We start from the raw sequence: 20,064 nt of genomic DNA, 5'->3' as shown, positions 1-20,064 counted from the left end.
TAAGTCAATTTTCACTTAGGATAAGCTTAGGGTAAGGATAAATACAAAATAGCACAATTTCTGAATATGTGCTTTTCTTTGGCAGGATATTGTGACAAATGCTAAACAAGCACGATGGAATCTGTCATGTATAGCCAAAAGAGAAGTTCTGACACTACTTCTGACTGGGATCTGTGTCTGTTCTGTCAGAGAAAAAAACCTGAAAAAGGACACAAGAAAACTTGGAGACACTGGATTTGAACAAGTTCGTCAAGCTGCAGCGGAACACAAAAAGTACAACGACGTGGACAACTTCCACACCATAGAAAGGATTCAAAATAGTGATGTAGATGAAGAAACCAACATCCTTTATCACAAAAACTGTTATTCAACATTTACAAGCTCTGACAAAATAGCACGACTTAAAAAAAAAAAATATGAAAGCAGCCTCCCTTCAAGCAGTACATTTGAGGGGTGGTAATTATGTTTTTCCACATACAAAATTATTAAAAGCCTAATTCAAGTGGCATCCACCAAAAATGTGTCCATTAAGGGTCATATTAACCACCTAACATAGGTGCCACAAGCTAACATTCCGTCCTCCCTAAAGTGATTTCTAGGCCTCTTTTCAGATTTTGCCACTAGTCTATAAGGCCCACCTATTCATACTTGTAACAAATTGGGGCCCATTAAAAAAGAGCATCTAAAAGAGAATCTAATAATTGATTGTAAAGTGTATTAATGGAATGCAACATCACTCCCTGTTACAGATGGGAGCCCAGGAATTAAATAAATGCAATAAAAACAAACTGTTTATTAATGTAGGTATTGTATTTAAAACTGTATGGATGTGCCAGAAGCCAACATAAAACCATGTATGCAGGGCATTCTCAGTCAAAAGGGATTGATGATCCAGAAGTGGAGTCTGGCCACACACAAGAACTTATTACCATGTTTGTGTACAGAAAACAAGCAAGTTATTAAAACCAAGAAGTACACTCAAAAGAAGTGGATATAGAAACCACTCAGTGGGATACATCCTTACATATTAACAAAGAAGGATTTTTCCTGCAAGTTGGAAAATTATCCATCCATTGAGTTCCACGACATCTCAAACTACCTGGTGCTGCAGACATCGTTCTGCACAGACAAACAGATGAAAACCTGGAAGAGCATGAAGGCATACAACTTTTTATATGTGGCTGGGTTAAAGACCTAGGAATCAAGACACTACAAGATAGACAGCGGTAGATGGATCCAAGTGCAGGAAGAGTGTTTATTAGCAGGCGTGATGGTTACAAAAACGAAAGCAGAATCATAAAACCAAGCATTTTAAGTAATTTAAGCAGCGTTATAAACATGGCTAGAAACAAACGTGATGATACTTCACAAAGCCTTCTTGAAAACAACGTCCGTATCTGCATGTGCTAATTGTGCTCAAATCAGTATCAGGTGTTTTCCATAACGACTGGGTCCCAAGCGCGTGCACAACATGCTCCATGAGCGAATACAGCCGCACAAGCTGCGCCACACTCAAGTGTGCAAAGACATGACAGTTGAGTGTTTGCATGTTGTGTGACCACAACTTTTAGCTCACGTGTATATCGCTATGCATCGCTGCCAAAATGCCAGTTTCATCGATAACCTATTGCGAGCTGTAGTGTGACTGTAGCTTAATGAGGCAGATATGACTTCGGAGGCAACCTAGCAATTGTACCCTACTATGAGTAAAAATTAGCTTAAACTTAAAAAAAAAAAATCACAGCCCACTCGAGGGTGCTGTCGCGGCCCAGTGGTTGAGAAACACTGCCTACAGCATAGGTTCTGATTTCCAATTACAGGACATCAGGGGTGACTCAACACACTTGATTAGAAAAACCACATTGATACATTCCTTTGAGATTCTGCTACATTTCCACGGTATTATACCATCACCAGCAGTCTGAACTGTTGACACAAAGCAGGTTAGGTCTATGGGTTCATGCTGCTGATGCCAAATTCTGGCACTATCCAAACATGTCACAACAAAAATCGAGATTCATCATCGTCTGTGCAATCTGTAGCCCCAGATTCCTGTTCTGGGTTGTCACCTGATGTGGTCTTCTGTTGTTGTAGCCCATCCTCATCAAGATTTGATGTACTGTATGTTCTGAGATGCATTTCTGTTCATCACAGTTGTAAAGAGTGCTTATTGGAGTTGCCATAGCCTTCCTGGCAGCTCCAACCAGTCTAGCTATTGTCCTCTGACCTGTCTCACCAACAAGACATTCCTGCCCTCAGAATTGCTACTATTGTTTGTTTTTAGCACCATTCTGTGTAAACTCTAGAGATTGTTGCATGTGAAAATCCCAGGAGATCAGCAGTTTCTGAAATCCTCAAACCAATCCACTGGCAACAACAACCGTATCAATGAGCTCACACATGCTGCTGCCTCATCATTGGCTGATTAATAGATAATGGGTGGATAACTGCATGAATTACATGAGAAATTCATGGGTTGTTTTACATTTTAAACAAAAACTACTATGTACTGTAGCTTTAAATGTCTTTTGGCAACTTTTTGGTACAACTATTGTGAGCAGTGTGGTTCAGCACGGTGGTGTAGTGGTTAGCACTTTTGCCTCGCAGCAAGAAGGTTCTGGGTTCGAACCTCATGGCCGACAGAGACCTTTCTGTGTGGAGTTTGCATGCTCTTCCCGTGTCTGCATGGGTTTCCTCCGGGTGCTCCGGTTCCTCCCACAGTTCAAAGACCTGCAGATTAGATAAAATACCTAGCCACTGGGGTTACACAAGCCAGTCCCGGGGTTGCCAGTCCCAAGCCTGGATAGACTGGGAAGGATTGAGTCAGGAAGGGAATCCGGTGTAAAACCTATGCCAAATCAAATATGTGGAACAGATCTGCTGTGGTGACTCCTAACGGGAGCAGCTGGAAGAAGAAGGTTGTGAGCAGTGTGGTTGCATCTGCATGTGGAAAAAGTAATATTGCTGATATGCAAACATGGGCAGAATGGGAGAAGGCCATGTAAATATTTCATTGACTATTGTTGGTTTACATGACACTGTGGAGAGTATCCTCATTAGAGAAGGACATGCAGCAGAAACATTGTCAGGGTTTCAGATAGAGGGTGTATGTGATCTGGGCATGTACTTATTAACAAATAACATCAGTGTTACATAATGTAATCACCACTGGACATAATTAGGTACAATGCAGAGCCTATATGTGACTCACTCTTGTCTTTTTACTCCTTTTAACTGTTCAGAACACCACTGTGTTTGTGGGGAACAGCTCGATGGTGAGTGATAGCATGCGGGACAACCCTCTGATGCATTACTATGCTGCTGTTTACACCATGTCCATGGGCATTATGCTCTTACTTAAACTCCTCAGAGGTATCATCTTTGTCAAGGTGAGCTTATGTTATATAGATATATAAAATATTAGGCATATCAGATGAAAATTCAATCCAAACTGCTTGAAACGGCTCTTGTTGAATTCAGAATTGAATGCTAAACAACTTACTTTTACAGAATTAAAATGTTTATCCGTTCTTGAGATATTACAAATCAAAGATTGAAAAAAATGCTTAATTTTTAGAAAAATGATGTAATAATATGTATTAGGATATTCATGGTCCAAAATGGGCCTCATTAATGCATGAGATCAAATGTTTTTTCTTAATACCTTTTTTATTTTTCGAGATATTTACATGGAAGTTGGCAGGCACATAGATGGTTGTATGCTGACTACAAAGTTTGAAAAATTAGTAAAAATAAATTATGCATATTGGTATTTAATTAGTATTAATTATGCTAATTTTGTCAAAACATACTCTCTTTTTCAGAGTTTCACCAAATGGCTTTATTTGTGCAATATAAAACTGATCTTAACTCTCCTTTATACTTCACAAAGAAGGAGAAATCAGTATTGATTATAAAATCTGCATAAATAAGCATTGCGTGTCATTCACATCTACCATTCTTTAATAAAAGTAATAAAAGATTATTTCTGTTACCCTATTTGTGCTCTGTAGGCCTTTGTATTTCTAAGTAGGGATTACTAGTGTTTATATGAAAGAATATAAATGATTATTTCAATTAATATTCACAGCTTTCAAGGCTAACCTCGAAAAAACTGAGAGCCACATCCCATAAATTCCAATTAATTGAATTGAAATTGACATTCACGTTTCTGACTTCCAGTTTTTTTAAATCTCATTCCCACCACTAAGATCATCAAAACAACTACAGTTATGTTCTAAAATAGTTATTTATTTACATGAATCAGTTTGATTTGAAAAAATAAGTAGGTAAAACTATGAAAACTCACTTCAAAGTCTTCCGTGAATCATAACATCAAACCTAGCAGATGGAAAATTTTGCTGAATATTTCATCAGGAACAGTGAGAGCTACAGAACATCCCTATAAATGTTATCTGATTGATATTCACGAGTAATCCAGTCAGAAACCAATCAGAAGAGAGAGAGCCTGACCGCTTTCCTGTGACTCAAAACGTCACATGAGCAGAGAGTCTACTCTGTTTCAACTTCAACCTGCCATTACTCCCAGTACCAAACAGATCTTAATGAGAAATTTCTTTGGAAAGCAGAGATTATAAGCTTTTTAATTATAGTATTCATGATAGAAAATATTCAAGAGTTAAGCAATGACAGATTTGGAAACTTAGATGAGCGTCTGCGTGCGCAATTTTCACATCACGGCCAGCGAGCATCTGATATGCCTAATATAGTATAGTAGAGTCCTGCCTTCTCTGGTTACCTGTATTCAATACTGGAATTTTTTTTTTTTTGCCAGGGAACTTTGCGTGCCTCCTCTCGGCTTCATGATGAACTCTTCCAGAAGATTCTTCGCAGCCCTATGAAGTTCTTTGACACCACACCCACAGCACGGATCCTCAACCGATTCGCCAAAGATATGGATGAAGGTACAGCTTGATTGACTTATGTGAATACACTGCCTATATTACAAATGCAGGAGTACTGCGTTTTTTCTTCTTTTACCAATTTGTTTAGATTAAGTTTTTAAATCCCATAGGCTGTGGGCCCTTGGCATGAAATGTGGCTAGAAATCAACTTTCATGACCAAACCAAGCAGACTACTTGAACTTAAGTTTTTCTAGACTATTTCAACCTGTAGAATCTGAATCTGGCTGTTGTCACGTCGTAATTTTGCACATTATGGAGCTATATGGCATTTTGGGTCAAAATCGCACATTTTTGAAATTGGCCTCTAATTTGATGAAATTGTTAATATACTAAGTAACTTTAAAAACGCACAATGGAATTCAACACGATATCACTTTAGATCCATGCATATATTTGAAATTTATGATATTGTATGTAATGCACACACATCTTGAAACATCGATAAAGGACATTTATTGTCAAACTCAAGAATTAATTCACAATAAAAAAAATTAAAAGTGACAGTTGGTCCATGTTCGGACCGTCATGCTGGAGATTCTGGGTCTGTGTCGTCCAGGGGTCTCAGCAGCAGTGACTGAGGGTGTCAGGAATCTGTCACGGAGGTGAGCTAGCCTGATGTGCTGATCCTGAACTGGCGTCGTGACTCGAGGCTGACCAGGGCGTGGACGATCCCTGGTGCTCCCTGTCTGTCTGTAACGCTGACTCAAACGGGAAATGGTCGAATGATGAACACCGAAGTGCCGGGCGACCTCTGTCTGTGTACTTCTGGCACGCAACATCCCGATGGCCTGTTCACATTGATTTTGGCTTAGGCGTGGCATCTTCAGTAATGACAATTTTCCCATCATTTCCCCCGGGTATTTATAGGCAAGATTGTGTGTGTACAGTGTATGCAAAATTTGTTTGAAAATTAAAGCCTGTCCATGTCATTGACTACCCGAGTCATATTGTACGTTATTGAGTACAACTCCCTTAAATTCTGATTTGAGCACAGATTTGGAACTTATTCGGGCAGAACGAAGTTATTTTTCCATCGTGATATATTTCTTTTCTTCTTGAGATAAACTCAGCACGAATTCAGCAAGTTTTATCAATGTGCGTTTTTAAAGTTACTTAGTGTAGCATTGTAGATACTGTTTATGAAACCTTCAGACTTTGTCTGCTATGAGCTAGGATAATCAGCTAGATGGCCAGAAAGCAACACTTGTGCTGACGATAGATACCGTATCAATGAGAAAAAACACCTTTTTTTTAAAGAAAATATGGTATTTTGTCTTTTTTTTTTTTTTAATTTATTTAAAAATTCAAAAAATGTACAGGAAACATCATTCAATTTTTTCTCTGCATGGAAATCTGTTCCTGATGCCATTTGAAAGTTTTTGGTAAAGTTACATGAAATTTGACAAAAAATTCATTTTTTTGTGTAGTTTTTTCTATGGCATCAGTTATCACAATACATCACAGTATGAGGAACAATCATTTCAGAATTCAATACTGAATGTAGGCAACAAGGCAACATTTGCACTTGCTGTAGAGATGTCAGTGAGTAGAAAGTTCACTTTTATTTATTTATTAAATTTAGAAAACATGCAGAAATAAGTGGTCATTTTTTCTCTATATGGAGCTCCTGATGCCATTTGAAACTTTCTTGGAAAATTAAGTGAAATTTCACATAAAATATAGAAAATTCATGTTTTTCCGATAACATCACTCATCACAATATGAAGTCCAGTCATGTAAGAATCCAATACTGAATGTTAGGCAATGGAAAATCTAGGCACACTCTCTTTGAAGAAGCTGGATTTCTCTGTTAAGGATCCAACTGAAATATTCTCCACAAAAACCAGTTCACTGGCATTATGCTTTGATGGTCGATGGAAGGTCAGCTGTGGTTATTTCAGTTGCACTTGTTCCTTAAGCCTCCCACTCCTGAAAATGAACAGGATGTAGCTTGTGGATCAGCATTGATCTTTTCTTCACAGATGAACAATAAAATGTGGGTCAACCAACAGGGATAGAAAAAAATAAGAGGAAAATCTAGGTAGATAATATAAGGGGAGGATAATAAAATTAGGGGGATAAGGAGGCCGGGACCTGGAGATAGATGGACTCTAAAATTTCTTAAATTTGGGAGCCCATAGAGAAATAATTGTAGCTTTGTATAGCTGCAATTTATTTTTAAAAATTCAGAATTAAGCAAAGAGGCTAAATTATAATAGTATAAATTAATAATATTAACATTTTATTGTTTCTATAAAAAATATAATTTATCAGTTATATTTGACTACGTAACTTTTTTTCTTACAGGGACAGAAATTCAAAGAACAGATTAATGTATAGTGGTCAGTTCAGACTCTAAAGCACATGTGGTGATATGTAACTTAATGAACTATCTGATGGGTGTAGATTGTCGATTGTCAGGGCTTGTGAAGAAGACTGTACACTCCTGGTCAGGGGGCTAATAAAGATTAATGATAAGGATCCTCTTATATCCAAGGGATAGTGATCAAAGAGTCATGAAAATAGAAGCCCACCAGAATCATTTATCCAGGGTTGTGGGAGCCCACCAACCATCTTGGATATTTACTTATTATAATGAGACCACACACCCTTGTATTCGTAATCTGATTGACCGAGAGGAAACAAAATAGTTCGCCCAAATACTGTGGATAATTTATTAATTGTGCAAGTTTTGAGCGTGACATCAAGTGAATTTATCTTCTATGAGCAATTACACAGCTATTTCACGAAAAATTAAATAGTCTGTTTGATTTGGTCACGAAACTGACCAGTGTTGGGCCCTTAAGCCAGACCCTAAAGTCAACTAGTGTTTGGATTGGAAGTCATGTTTTGCATAAGATTCTGTTAATGAATAAATGTGATGCAAAAAGACTTCATTATGTAGTTAATGGATAATGGCAGGATATGACTACGTCTTTCAACAGTGGTCACCATGTCAGATTAGGCAAGCATAGTGCCATAAGTTTGACCCTGACCAATTGTCATTCATGTCCTTGCATCTTATCAGGGAGGAGGGTCAAGAAACTGTCAATCATGGCTACAGAAGGAATGTCAAAGAACACGGTGGAGGAATTGTCAAACTAGATAAGAAAATACAAAAAAATCTGACATGCTAAACTTCATTTGGGTGCTAAGCTTCATGGCGCGTCCCAAACGCAACATCCCTGTTCTTCAATTATGTCACACTATAAGCCCCATTCGTCATTCCCGACGTTCATATTTCACCCCAAACCTGGAAATTTGTTGGCCAAAATCAGGCTGAATTTGTGCCGTTTGCTCTCAGCATAATGTCACTGGAGTAACAGAAAAAAAATTAACTGGGTGGTTGTCCCAAGAATGGAGAAAAAAAAAACAAAAGTCCCGTTCCTAACCTGTTTGTTGCAATGGAATTTTTCAATTGAAATGCTTCAGATGAACCAGGTTTATGAACTGAATCTTTTGGAAACTCTTGCATTCTTGTCATTTGATGTTTTCTGTCTTTGGTCTCCTCTTTTTCTCGTCTCAGTGGACACACGTCTGCCATTCCAGGCGGAGATGTTCATCCAGAATCTGATCCTGGTGGTGTTTTGCCTGGGTGTGATCAGCAATGTGTTCCCATGGTTCCTGGTGGCTGTGGGCCCACTGGTGCTCCTCTTCACTGTATTGCACACTGTCTCTCGGGTCTTCATCTGTGAGCTCAAACGGCTAGACAACATCACTCATTCGCCTTTCCTTTCCCACATCGCCTCCAGCATCCAGGGCCTGAGTACAGTGCAGGCATACGGCAAGGGAGACGAATTCCTCCGCAAGTAAGGTTCAGTCTGAAACCTCTGAGATGATGTCACTCTGTTCTTATAGACATTTAATTTCTTATTAATTTCAAAGTGTTGCTCATGGCAACACAGGGCAGCATAATACACTCGGAGGAAAGTGCTATCTGCCCTCTTCTTGATGCCCAAAGATGGCTATGTTTAATTGTTCCTTGGTGTGAATGTGTATGGCTCCCTGTCGTGAACTGGTACCTAATTCAGTTTGTATTTCCCATCTCAAGCCCAGTATTCCCAGAGTAGGTTCTGGATCCACTATCTGGTTCCTGAAGATGAATGAATAAATGTCTGATCACTACTACAGAACCTTAAACATGCGAATTCCTTTTTTTTTTCTCCATTGCTTTTCCTCAGGTATCAGGAGCTGCTGGATCAGAACCAGGCCCCATTTTACCTGTTCACTTGTGCAATGCGCTGGCTCGCTGTGCGTCTTAATGTGATCAGTGTCACACTTATTAGCATTACAGCACTGATGATTGTCGTCATGCATGGAAAGATCCACTCTGCATATGCAGGCCTGGCAATATCCTACGCTGTTCAGGTGAGTGTGAAAAGCAAGGAATGTGATTCAGTTTATACAGATTTTATTATTTATGGATTTGCTATAGATCGGATGGGTTTGGCTAGAGTACTGGGTTTTTGGGGTTTTTTTTAGTAGTATTATAGCTCTTAATAGTCTGCTATGGGTATAATTTGGTTCAGGCAATTTAAAAAGAATATATTTTTTTAAAACCCATCACTGGTCCCAAAAAACAGCACATGGAAAATGATTGTGACTGTCTCTCTTAGCTGACCGGTCTGTTCCAGTTCACCGTTCGCCTTGCCTCTGAGACAGAAGCTCGCTTCACCTCAGTAGAGAGAATCCACCATTACATTGAGGTATTGAACAAAGTTTTGATCACAGTTATGACACACATGACACTCCTCATTCATAGCAAGTATTTCCCAATTCATTAATCTCTAATGAGAAATTACTTCCTGCCAGAACTCCATGTTCTCTTCAGGTCTGACAACATTCACACAATTTGTGTAAGAGCTGTACATTTCAAAATTGTAGTGTGCTGGTTCCAGTTATCACTCAAACGTGCCAAAAGCCAGTCTTTTTTTTCCCCCAGTCAATAGCAATGGCACATAAACCAATTAATAGACAAATCTGCTATTATAGACAGTTTTGATAGGGTATGTTGAACTTTCTGATATTATAACCCCATGCCGTCTTACGCCATCCCACATTAGCAACGCCTTCAGCCAGTGTAACCCACTTGAAACATATAGTGATGCGACACATTCACTATCTGTCAAGATAAATGGAAAGGTTTTGAGTTTGTTAGTATGAATTATACCACTGATCTGTTGGATTCTCAAATCCAGTTGATGGAGGAAAAGAAAAAGTCTGAAGTCTTTCCCACGCCATGCAATCGGGCACACTGATCTCTGTTTTGGCCTCTTGCCTATACAACTAGGGTTACAGTGGGGGGCTAGTCCTCTGGTAACCATGAGAGTTTGACTCCCCACTTGCATCTGTATTGTAGCATGCCTTGCCAGATGGCAGTAGGTACCATTTTTATAATGGTCTTTGGTATGACCCAACCGCGAGTAGAACTCATGATCTCCCAATTGAGAAGTGGACCACTAGGCCAACTTGTGGTAGCTGATGAAAAAGCCATTGATTTAATTTTCCATAACAGCAGTTTTTACAGTCATTTCAATCATAGGTTTATATTAATGCACTCGTTCCAATACATTATCGTGTCCAGTTCTAAATTACATCAGCTAACTACATATACTTCAGGGTTCTAACTAGGCCTTTTCAGTGTATCAGGCCACTATGCAGTGTTTCCTTGTCGCTATGCCCACAATATTGCCGACACACCTGTAAAAGTTGCCACTACACTAATAATAAGACTTGTTAATCTTAAAAATGTCGGCTTTTGTTTAATTTTCTCTTGTTAACCCTACGCAGCGGCAGCGACAGTGTGCCGCCATGGAAATGATCTACATTCGGATACACTTCACTCCCCGTCCACGTAAGCGCCCAGTGCATAGCTGTCTGAGTAGTCCCGTGTGGAGGTTGTTACTGATCATGCTAGTCCAGTTTACCTCCTTCCTTATGCTGTGTTCATGGTAAAGAGGCACTTACGCACCAATCACATAATATGTGCCGGTCCCTGGCAATTTTTTTTTTTTAAATAACGTAACATTGAAACCGTCAGAATAACGGTCAGTAGGGTATGATATGAATTGGATTTGGATAATCATGTATTGTAATTGAATGGCTGAAGCTGAAAATAAAGCTGACACTTGGCGAACATCAGCTGGTTGTTTTATTCTTGTTCCAGAAATATGTCACTAATATAGTTGAATATTAATTATAATATGTCTTCAATCAAAAACAATCACAGCAACTTTTGGAAAAAAAAATCTCATTAATATTACCAAAAAAGAGCGACTTTCAGGGAGGCCTGCAAATGCCAGGAAATGCACTAGAATGCATCTCCGAGCATGTAGAACCCGTGAGCTTTCGGGGACCTAAGGCGGCCCCTGAGCCCCCGCTCGTCATGACTGGTGCCACTACACTGATATTTTGGTCTGGTTTCAGCTACATTTGGCTTTGAAAAGGACAAAAATATTGACTGAAATGAACCCTTCAACATTTTTTGACCCAAATTTACCGATTCAGTAGGCCTACAATGAAATGTCAGTGTCAAACTGTACAAATAATTTTAATGGTAATGATAAAATGATGATCGAAACCCCCAGTTAAATCGTCTCTTCTTACGGGTTTTTTAAAATAAATAAATAAATAATTTGAAAAACCGTCCATTACATCTTAACTATTCCGTTTATACACTGTACATACCATCTTAAAGTATCAATCCACAAGTCCTGTTGGAACCCACTAGTAATTTCTTGTCCCTCTCATAACCAGTCCCTCTCACTGGAGGCTCCTGCACGGGTGAAGAACAAAGCCCCTCCTTCAGACTGGCCACAGGAGGGAAAGGTTGTGTTTGACAGCGTTGAGATGAAGTACAGAGAGGACCTTCCTTTAGTGTTGAAGAAACTGTCCTGCACAATTCGGCCTAAGGAAAAGGTGGGGATTGTGGGCCGGACAGGTTCAGGTCAGTGCTCTTTATGTGACTGCAGATCCAAGACCTACTGAGATTTACATGTGTATTTACATGCTTAGCCCTTAAATTATTTCCAGTCTGACTTCAAATTGTACTCTGTTATGAAATATCAGTTTTTATATCATACTCATACATGGCTTTAAACTACTGGATGTCCAAAGTTACAACTAAGCACAAGGTTTACTAATGCTGATTTAAAAAAAAAAAAACCCCACGCTTACATGAGCTCTTACTCTTTTTGTGGATCAGGGAAATCCTCCTTAGGTGTGGTTCTCTTCCGGCTGGTGGAGCCATGCAGTGGAAGCATTAAGATTGACGGTGTTAATATCTGCGATATTGGTCTTGCTGATTTACGCAGCAAGCTCTCGATCATTCCACAGGAACCTGTGCTTTTCAGTGGAACTGTCAGGTCAGTGCTCACTTTTTTCCTTCTACCATGGATCTATTACAGACTTTGAACAATTCCAGTTACTTAATTTTATAATTATACCACAACGCTGTTGAATTCTGGAATCTGATTGGTCAGATAGTGTTGATTTTAATTGTTAATTTTCTAAAATACTTTGGGTAGGCACATCAGGTGAAAATTCAATCCAGATTGCTTGAAACTGCTCTCCTTGAATTCAAAATTGAATGCTAAACAACATGCCTTTTACAGAATTAAAATATGCTTATCCGTTCTTGAGATATTACAAATCAAAGATTGAAAAAAAGGCTTAATTTTTAAAAAACTGCTGTAATATTATGTATTAGGATAACGGTCCAAAATGGGCCTCATTAACACGAGATCAAATGTTTTTTCTTAATACCTTTTTCTATGGGCGGCACGGTGGTGTAGTGGTTAGCGCTGTCGCCTCACAGCAAGAAGGTCCGGGTTCGAGCCCCCTGGCCGGCGAGGGCCTTTCTGTGCAGAGTTTGCATGTTCTCCCCGTGTCCGCGTGGGTTTCCTCCGGGTGCTCCGGTTTCCCCCACAGTCCAAAGACATGCAGGTTAGGTTAACTGGTGACTCTAAATTGACCGTAGGTGTGAATGTGAGTGTGAATGGTTGTCTGTGTCTGTGTGTCAGCCCTGTGATGACCTGGCGACTTGTCCAGGGTGTACCCCGCCTCTCGCCTGTAATCAGTTGGGATAGGCTCCAGCTTGCCTGCGACCCTGTAGAAGGATAAAGCGGCTAGAGATGATGAGATGAGATGAGACCTTTTTCTATTTTTCAAGATATTTACATGGAAATTGGCAGGCACATAGATGGTTGTATACGGAATACAAAGTTTGAAAAATTAGTAAAAACAAATTATGCAAATTAGTATTTAATTATTATTAATTATGCTGATTAGATTAAAACAATTTTAAATCAGTACACTCTTCTTCGAAGTTTCACCAAATGGCTTTATTTGTGCAATACAAAACTGATCTTAACTCATTTAGATATCACAAAGGAGAAATCAATGTTAATTATAAAATATTCAATTCAATTCAGGTTTATTTGTCATATGCATATTAGTACAGAGTACCACAGCAATGAAAACAATGTGCCTTGGCACTCTCTCCACACCGTTCAATAAATAAAAGAAAGACATTAAAAACATTAAAAAACATCCACGTACAATAAACCTAGTAGCTAAGCTCAGACCTCAGTCCTCCTTCCAGTTGAACTATCATTCATTAGCCTAATTACCTGGGGATAAAAACTATCCCTAAAACGTTGGGATACTCCGCAAACGCCTCCCTGATGGGAGGTGGGAGAAGAAATTGTATGCGGGATGACTAGAATCCCGCATAATACTTAGTGCCTTCTTAGTACTGCGTTTCCAGTATATATTTTGGAGCGGTTCAAGTGGAGCCCCAATAATTCTAGAGGCAGTTTTGACCACCCTTGCTAGAAGATTAAGAATAATATGCATAAGTAAGCACTGAATGTCATTCACATCTACCATTCTCTAACAAAATAAAGTACTAAAATAATATTTCCCTCTTTGTGTTCTGTAGGCCTTTGTGTTTCTCAGTAGTGTTTATATGAAAGAATATAAATTATTTTGAATAATATTCACAGCTTTTCAAGGCTAACCTCGAAAAAAACTGAGAGCCACATCCAATAAACAATTCCACAGTGGTGTAGTGGTTAGCGCTGTCGCCTCACAGCAAGAAGGTCCAGGTTCGAGCCCCGTGGCTGGCGAGGGCCTTTCTGTGCGGAGTTTGCATGTTCTCCCTGTGTCCGCGTGGATTTCCCCCGGGTGCTCCGGTTTCCCCCACAGTCCAAAGACATGCAGGTTAGGTTAATTGGTGACTCTAAATTGACTGTAGGTGTGAATGTGAGTGTGAATGATCGTCTGTGTCTATGTGTCAGCCCTGTGATGACCTGGCAACTTGTCCAGGGTGTACCCCGCCTTTCGCCCGTAGTCAGCTGGGATAGGCTCCAGCTTGCCTGCGACCCTATAGAACAGGATAAAGCGGCTAGAGATAATGAGATGAGAAATGAGACTCACGTTTCTAACTTCCGGTTTTTTAAAATCTCATTCCGATCACGAAGATCTTATTACTTTTTTATTTTAATAGAGAATGGTAAATGTGAATGACATTCAGTGCTTATTTATGCATATTTTATCCTTAACATTGATTTCTCCTTCTTTGTGGTGTATAAATGAGTTAAGATCAGTTTTATATTACACAAATAAAACTATTTGATGAAACTTCTAAGAAGAGAGTGTAACTTTTTGTTTTTTAAATCAAAACAATGATAGTTTTATTCTAAATAGTTATTTATTTACATGAATCGGTTTGATTTGAAAAAACAAGCTATGAAAACTCCAAAGTCTTCCGTGAATCATAACATCAAAACTAGCAGATGGAAAATTTTGCTGAATACTTCATCAGAAACAGTGAGAGCTCCAGAACATCCCTATAAAAGTTATCTGATTGATATTCACGAGTAATCCAGTCTGAAATTGATCAGAAGAGAGAGAGCCTGACGGCTTTCTCGTGACTCAAAAAGCACTGGCAGTTTCCCGATGTCACGTGAAGAGAGTGTACTCTGTTGTACCAACTTCAACTTGCCGTTACTCCCAAAGTACTGAACAGATCTAAATGAGATGAATTTCTTTGGAAAGTAGAGATTATAAGCTTTTTAATGATAGTATTCACAACAGAAAATATGCAAGAGTTAAGCAGTGACAGATTCGTAAACTTAGATGAGTGTCTGCATGCACAATTTTCACACCATGGCCAGAGAGTGTCTACTGTATGTCTACTTTTGGTGTTTCTATTTCTTACTTATCAATGTTTCAGCTTGTATCATCAAAGTAAATATTTCCTTCAAACAGATCAAACCTTGATCCATTCAACCAATATTCAGAGGCTCAGATCTGGGGTGCTTTGGAGAAGACGCACATGAAGGAGTGTGTAAGTGACCAGGCTGATTACAGACCACCCACCATCAGGCATTAGTTTCTCTCGGTTTTCTCACCTCTCCAAGATTTAATGTACATCCTTCTCTCCTGCTTCTCCATATATAGGTGTCTCAGTTGCCCTTGAAGCTGGAGTCTGAGGTTGTGGAGAATGGGGAGAACTTTTCAGTGGGCGAGAGGCAGCTGCTGTGTGTGGCTAGAACATTGCTGAGACAGTGCAAGGTGAGCTTTTCCAAATGTCTTCCCACTTAAATAAGGGTTTGGCAACCTGACCAATCCATCTCTGGGAATCCATCTTTATGGCTACAATGAGGGAAGCCATGGCCTCATGGTTAGAGAAGCAGCTTTGGGATCAAAAGGTTGCTGGTTCAATTTCCTGGACCAGCAAGAATGGCTAAAGTGCTCTTGAGCAAGACACCTAACCCTCAACTGCTCCTCAGGCTGTTCTGGGTATGTTGTACATCGTTCTGGATAAGAGTGTTTGCTAAATGTCTATAATGTAATTAAAGTTAGAAGCTGACAATTGTATAGAATGTCTGTAGCATTACAATTTCCCTTCACTGGAACCAAGAGGCCCAAACATGTAGCAGCAAGACAGTGCTGTTGAGCACAAAATGAGGTTTATAAAGACATAGTTTGCCAAGGTTGGAGTGGAAGAACTCGGGTGGCCAATACAAAGCTTTGTATTGAACACCTTTGGGATGAACATGACCCCTGACAGTGTGCTACGCCTTCTCGCCCAACATTAGTACCCAACCTCACTAATGCTGTTGTGGCTGAATGAGCACAAATCCCCACAGCTATGCTACAAAATCTAGTGCAAAGTCTTTTCCCAGAAGATTGGAGCTTATTATAACGGCAAAGGGGGACTAAATCTGGAATGGGATGTTCAGCAAGCACATATGGGTGTGGAGATTAGGTGTCCACATACTTTTGGCAATCTAGTGTACTTGTGGGTGAAAACTGGTCTTGATAAATGCAGTCTATGCACTAAAGGGGTTTTTTTTGGTGCAGTGTTGCCATATAGATGTCAGAGTCAGATGAATACAGAGTCAGATGTTTGCTAATATTCAAGCTGAACTGCTTGACTGCCATCTAGCCTGGCATACTATGCTAGGTCTGAGAATAATGACAGTATGTCATCAATATGTACGAAAACAAAGATCTTCTTGAAATCTAATCTTAAATATTGTATTGCTTTCAGGGTTCTCCACGGATTGAAAATATAGGGGGGTGGGGGTCAATCGGATGACCTTGAAATAAATTTGCATAAATCTACATATCCCATTTGCATAAAATTAGCATAAAATACTCTCAAATAGTAATCATTTAGAATAGAGGAACTGGTACAAAACACATCATACATCAAACATTACACACACTTGAATTCATTGTATTAATTAATTTGCACACTTCAGTGCAAATTAATTAATACAATGAATTCCATAAAGCTAATGCAAGAATGAAAACTGAGGTCAACAGATTTCAAATGTAGGCCTGTTTATTAACATTGAGTGCCTGAGGAACAAGTTATAATAACTTAAAATAAAAATAGAGAGCCATCTTTCTTAAAGGTCAACTAAGTTAAAAAAAATTAACTTTCATAATATGTTTATTCTTACCTAAAAACACAAAACCCGACTTGGAAGTAAAGCAAGAAAGTTGTTCTTCTCAAAATCGTATATTTTTAGTGAAGTTACAAAATATCCCTTTCTGATTGGACAACAGGTGATGACATATGTTTCAGAATACAATGCAGAAAGTACATGAAGTCCCTGCAGTTTTTGTGGAAATGATCAATAAGGATCGAAATAAAAGGGACACATTGTGTTGTGCATTGTTTTCCATTGTGTCACGAAAGGTGTAGGCCTGTGTAGCAAATAAGATGTTATTTCAACGCCCTGATTTGTAGGTTGACTATTTTCATTCCGTGACACAGGTGCACATGCTCTGCCTGTGCGTCAATGCCGACTGCCGTCGAATCAGTGTGCTGCAGAGAGATCCCCGAAGTGGCTGCAAAAATACAAGCCTACAATGAGCAACAGAATGCACAACTAGAGTGCATCACGTCTCACCCAGGCTTTCAAACAGTCTGCCTGGATAGATGGGTACTGGAGACAGCACACTACCAGTATGTGCAGCAGTATGGAGCAGTGTTCGAACTATGCCGATATTTTCGGGGGGTCCCTTTTTTTCCCTTGGGGGGGTGCGCTTGCGCTTGTCTCAGAGCGCGGATCTCCAAACGCATGAGAAGCCTATCTTATGCACATATCACGCGGACTCCACACCTCCACACACGCATCGCGTCTGGAGTCATAACTCATCAGGGGAAATCGTGTCCGCATTGGCATGTTCAAAAAACAACCTCGCGTCAACAATGATACCACACGCAAGAAAAAAAAAAAACAGTCAGGCTACTCAACACATCTGATCCACAGCAGCACCAAAGCATCACTGGAAATCATGTCAACAACCAATCTTCCACAACACTTCGGATATGCAAATGCTTCCCGTTACACATGATTGCTATGTCAATAAACATCATTTTGCCAATATTTTAGAGACCCTCCAACATTTCCCAAATCATGTTTTCAAGGGATCTCATGTCTGTTTCAGGGGATCTCTGATCCCCCGAGTACCCCCGTAGTTCGAACGGTGATGGTGGGCATGCAAGGCAGGATCCATCTGAAAATGAGTGAGTTGTCCCCCTAGAATTCTGATTGGTAACAAAAGTGCTGAGATTTTATGTATTGCTGCAGCTAAAGTCATCACTACTGTAGTAAAATAATAATAATAAAACCACACACAAAGTAAATTCACAAAGTACATTGAATTTACAGGAAATTCAGACATACTGCATGTCGGCAGCTGGCTAGATGGTGCTGGGAGTACCTAGGCCGTCATGTTCGCCTTCCACTGCCATCCTGTGCAGTCACAAAGATCCGGGAGACATTCCCATCCACTGAATATACAGGTTTCCAGGATGTGGTGTAATGTGGCAAATAAAGACGTTTGAACGTATACTTGAATCAGATTTATTTGTTCTAATGCATTTGTTAACCCTATAACAAAGACAAACCAGAGGTCCAAAGACCTGGGAAAAGGATTCACACAGCAATCCTTCCCAATCCAGTGTGGATACATTATATGTCCATAATCAACACTAACACTTGCCTGAAATAACCTCAGCAATGATGATAAAAAAAAAGAATAATAATAATAAATATGTATGGTGTTGAAACAGAACTGAAAAAGTTTTCAAAGACCCAAAAAGGCACAAGATCATACATGACACACATTTGCCCATCAAAAGTTTCTCTGATGTGTACATACAGCACAATACAATCATTTTTTGGAAAATCGGCTGTGATGGCATCGGATTATCTCCTCTTTGGGGGGGTACACATGGCCACTGCTCAAAGGTGGTAGTGATGGCTGCCTCTCTGGTGGTGAAATGTCAAAGTCTTGCTCCGATACATCAGCCATGAGTTCCTCAACCTAGGCTACACACATTAAAAAAACGTGTCAAACATTCAAAAGAAGATTACTGCTTTTAGTTTTGGTGGGCTGTCTGTTTTATAACACTAGGTAAAGCGTTTTACAAATCAGTGCAAAGCCAATATGTGACAGATGTATGGGGGAAATCACAACCTACATAACGTGACATTTTCCACCTTTGACTTACAGTAGTTGCATGGTTCTTTGACTGGCTTAGCTGAAGCACTTCCTGGCTTGTACTTTGGTTTTCGAATACTATAGGGTTGGTCCCCTTTACTTGTCCTCGCCTGCTCTCTGTCACTGTTTGCGTTGTAGTGTAGTGCTGCCAAATGAATCCTGAGATAGAAATGATAGGAAAGAAACAATGATTTTGTTGATGCTGTTAATATTGATACTGAATGTGATGTTATCTATTATCAGCATGAAAACAGCAACATTCTGAGTTATCAAGATTAGCGAGAGGTATGAACTTACCTGTTGAGGATGCCATGATATCTGTACGACTTCATTTTTGGCGCAAATTTTTTGATGGTCTCATCTTTGGGGAAGCGATGAAAGCTTACCCCGTCTTTATATGTATTGCCACAACCTGCGATTATACACCGAGTAGGCATGGCTGGGGACTGTAGGCGAAAACTCTGGACTCAGTCTTTGTAAGTAACTAAATCAACTCAAATTACTTTCCGCACTTCAGTCCAGGTGCAACGACTATGCCACCGTGTTATTCTGAAACATACGTCACAAGGTCGCGTGACCTATCTCGTGCTCGTAAGTTTATTTTTTGAAGGGTGGAGCTTTGGGTCCTGAAAAACAGATGAAATACCGCTTTCCAGCAATTAGTGCACATTCACAAAATCACGCTCAGAAATGTAAGGTATCTCTCTGGATACATGAAAACACATTTGGATCACCGTGGAATTTTGTTTTTTTTAAACTTAGTTGACCTTTAAGTAAACTTTTGCTTCTTTTACTTTTCCCATCTACAACATATCAGACATAAAAAAAGGTTGATCAATGGCTCAGCAGCATCAAAATATTGCACTTTTGTAAAAGAATGTACATAAGCATTATAAATTATAACTAGAGCCAACAATTCCCCTGTGGGAAATTGTGAGAGTGATGCAGTGGCTGTAGCAGTCGCTATTGCAGGAGCTGAGCTGAACTGTGTGAATGAATGATTTGCCCTGATGCTACAAGCCTGTGTCTTTCTGAGAGCGAGCAGCCCCTCCCTCCTGTGTGTGTGTGTGAGAGCCGCAGCCCCTCCCTCCTGTGTGTGTGTGTGTG

The 20,064-nt window shown here is 39.7% G+C and overlaps 1 protein-coding gene across 3 annotated transcripts in view; it reads left to right on the top strand.

Moving 5' to 3' along the window:
• The window catches only part of abcc5 (ATP-binding cassette, sub-family C (CFTR/MRP), member 5), a 67,193-nt gene that overhangs the window by 44,673 nt on the left and 2,456 nt on the right, over positions 1-20,064 (top strand). For 2 of the 3 annotated variants that reach the window (XM_060923452.1, XM_060923451.1), the window contains 9 exons: positions 3,243-3,389; positions 4,796-4,925; positions 8,453-8,735; positions 9,108-9,294; positions 9,543-9,632; positions 11,683-11,872; positions 12,131-12,290; positions 15,199-15,277; positions 15,391-15,504. In XM_060923452.1, coding sequence (XP_060779435.1) covers positions 3,243-3,389; positions 4,796-4,925; positions 8,453-8,735; positions 9,108-9,294; positions 9,543-9,632; positions 11,683-11,872; positions 12,131-12,290; positions 15,199-15,277; positions 15,391-15,504 — 1,380 coding nt within the window. Of the gene's footprint in view, positions 1-3,242; positions 3,390-4,795; positions 4,926-8,452; positions 8,736-9,107; positions 9,295-9,542; positions 9,633-10,710; positions 10,781-11,682; positions 11,873-12,130; positions 12,291-15,198; positions 15,278-15,390; positions 15,505-20,064 lie in introns of those variants that run through there. The other variant, XM_060923453.1, reaches the window with a different exon arrangement.

This window comes from Neoarius graeffei, chromosome 6 (assembly GCF_027579695.1).
Source record: "Neoarius graeffei isolate fNeoGra1 chromosome 6, fNeoGra1.pri, whole genome shotgun sequence".
Lineage (NCBI taxonomy): Eukaryota > Metazoa > Chordata > Actinopteri > Siluriformes > Ariidae > Neoarius > Neoarius graeffei.
This window is presented reverse-complemented; position numbering and strand designations above follow the sequence as displayed.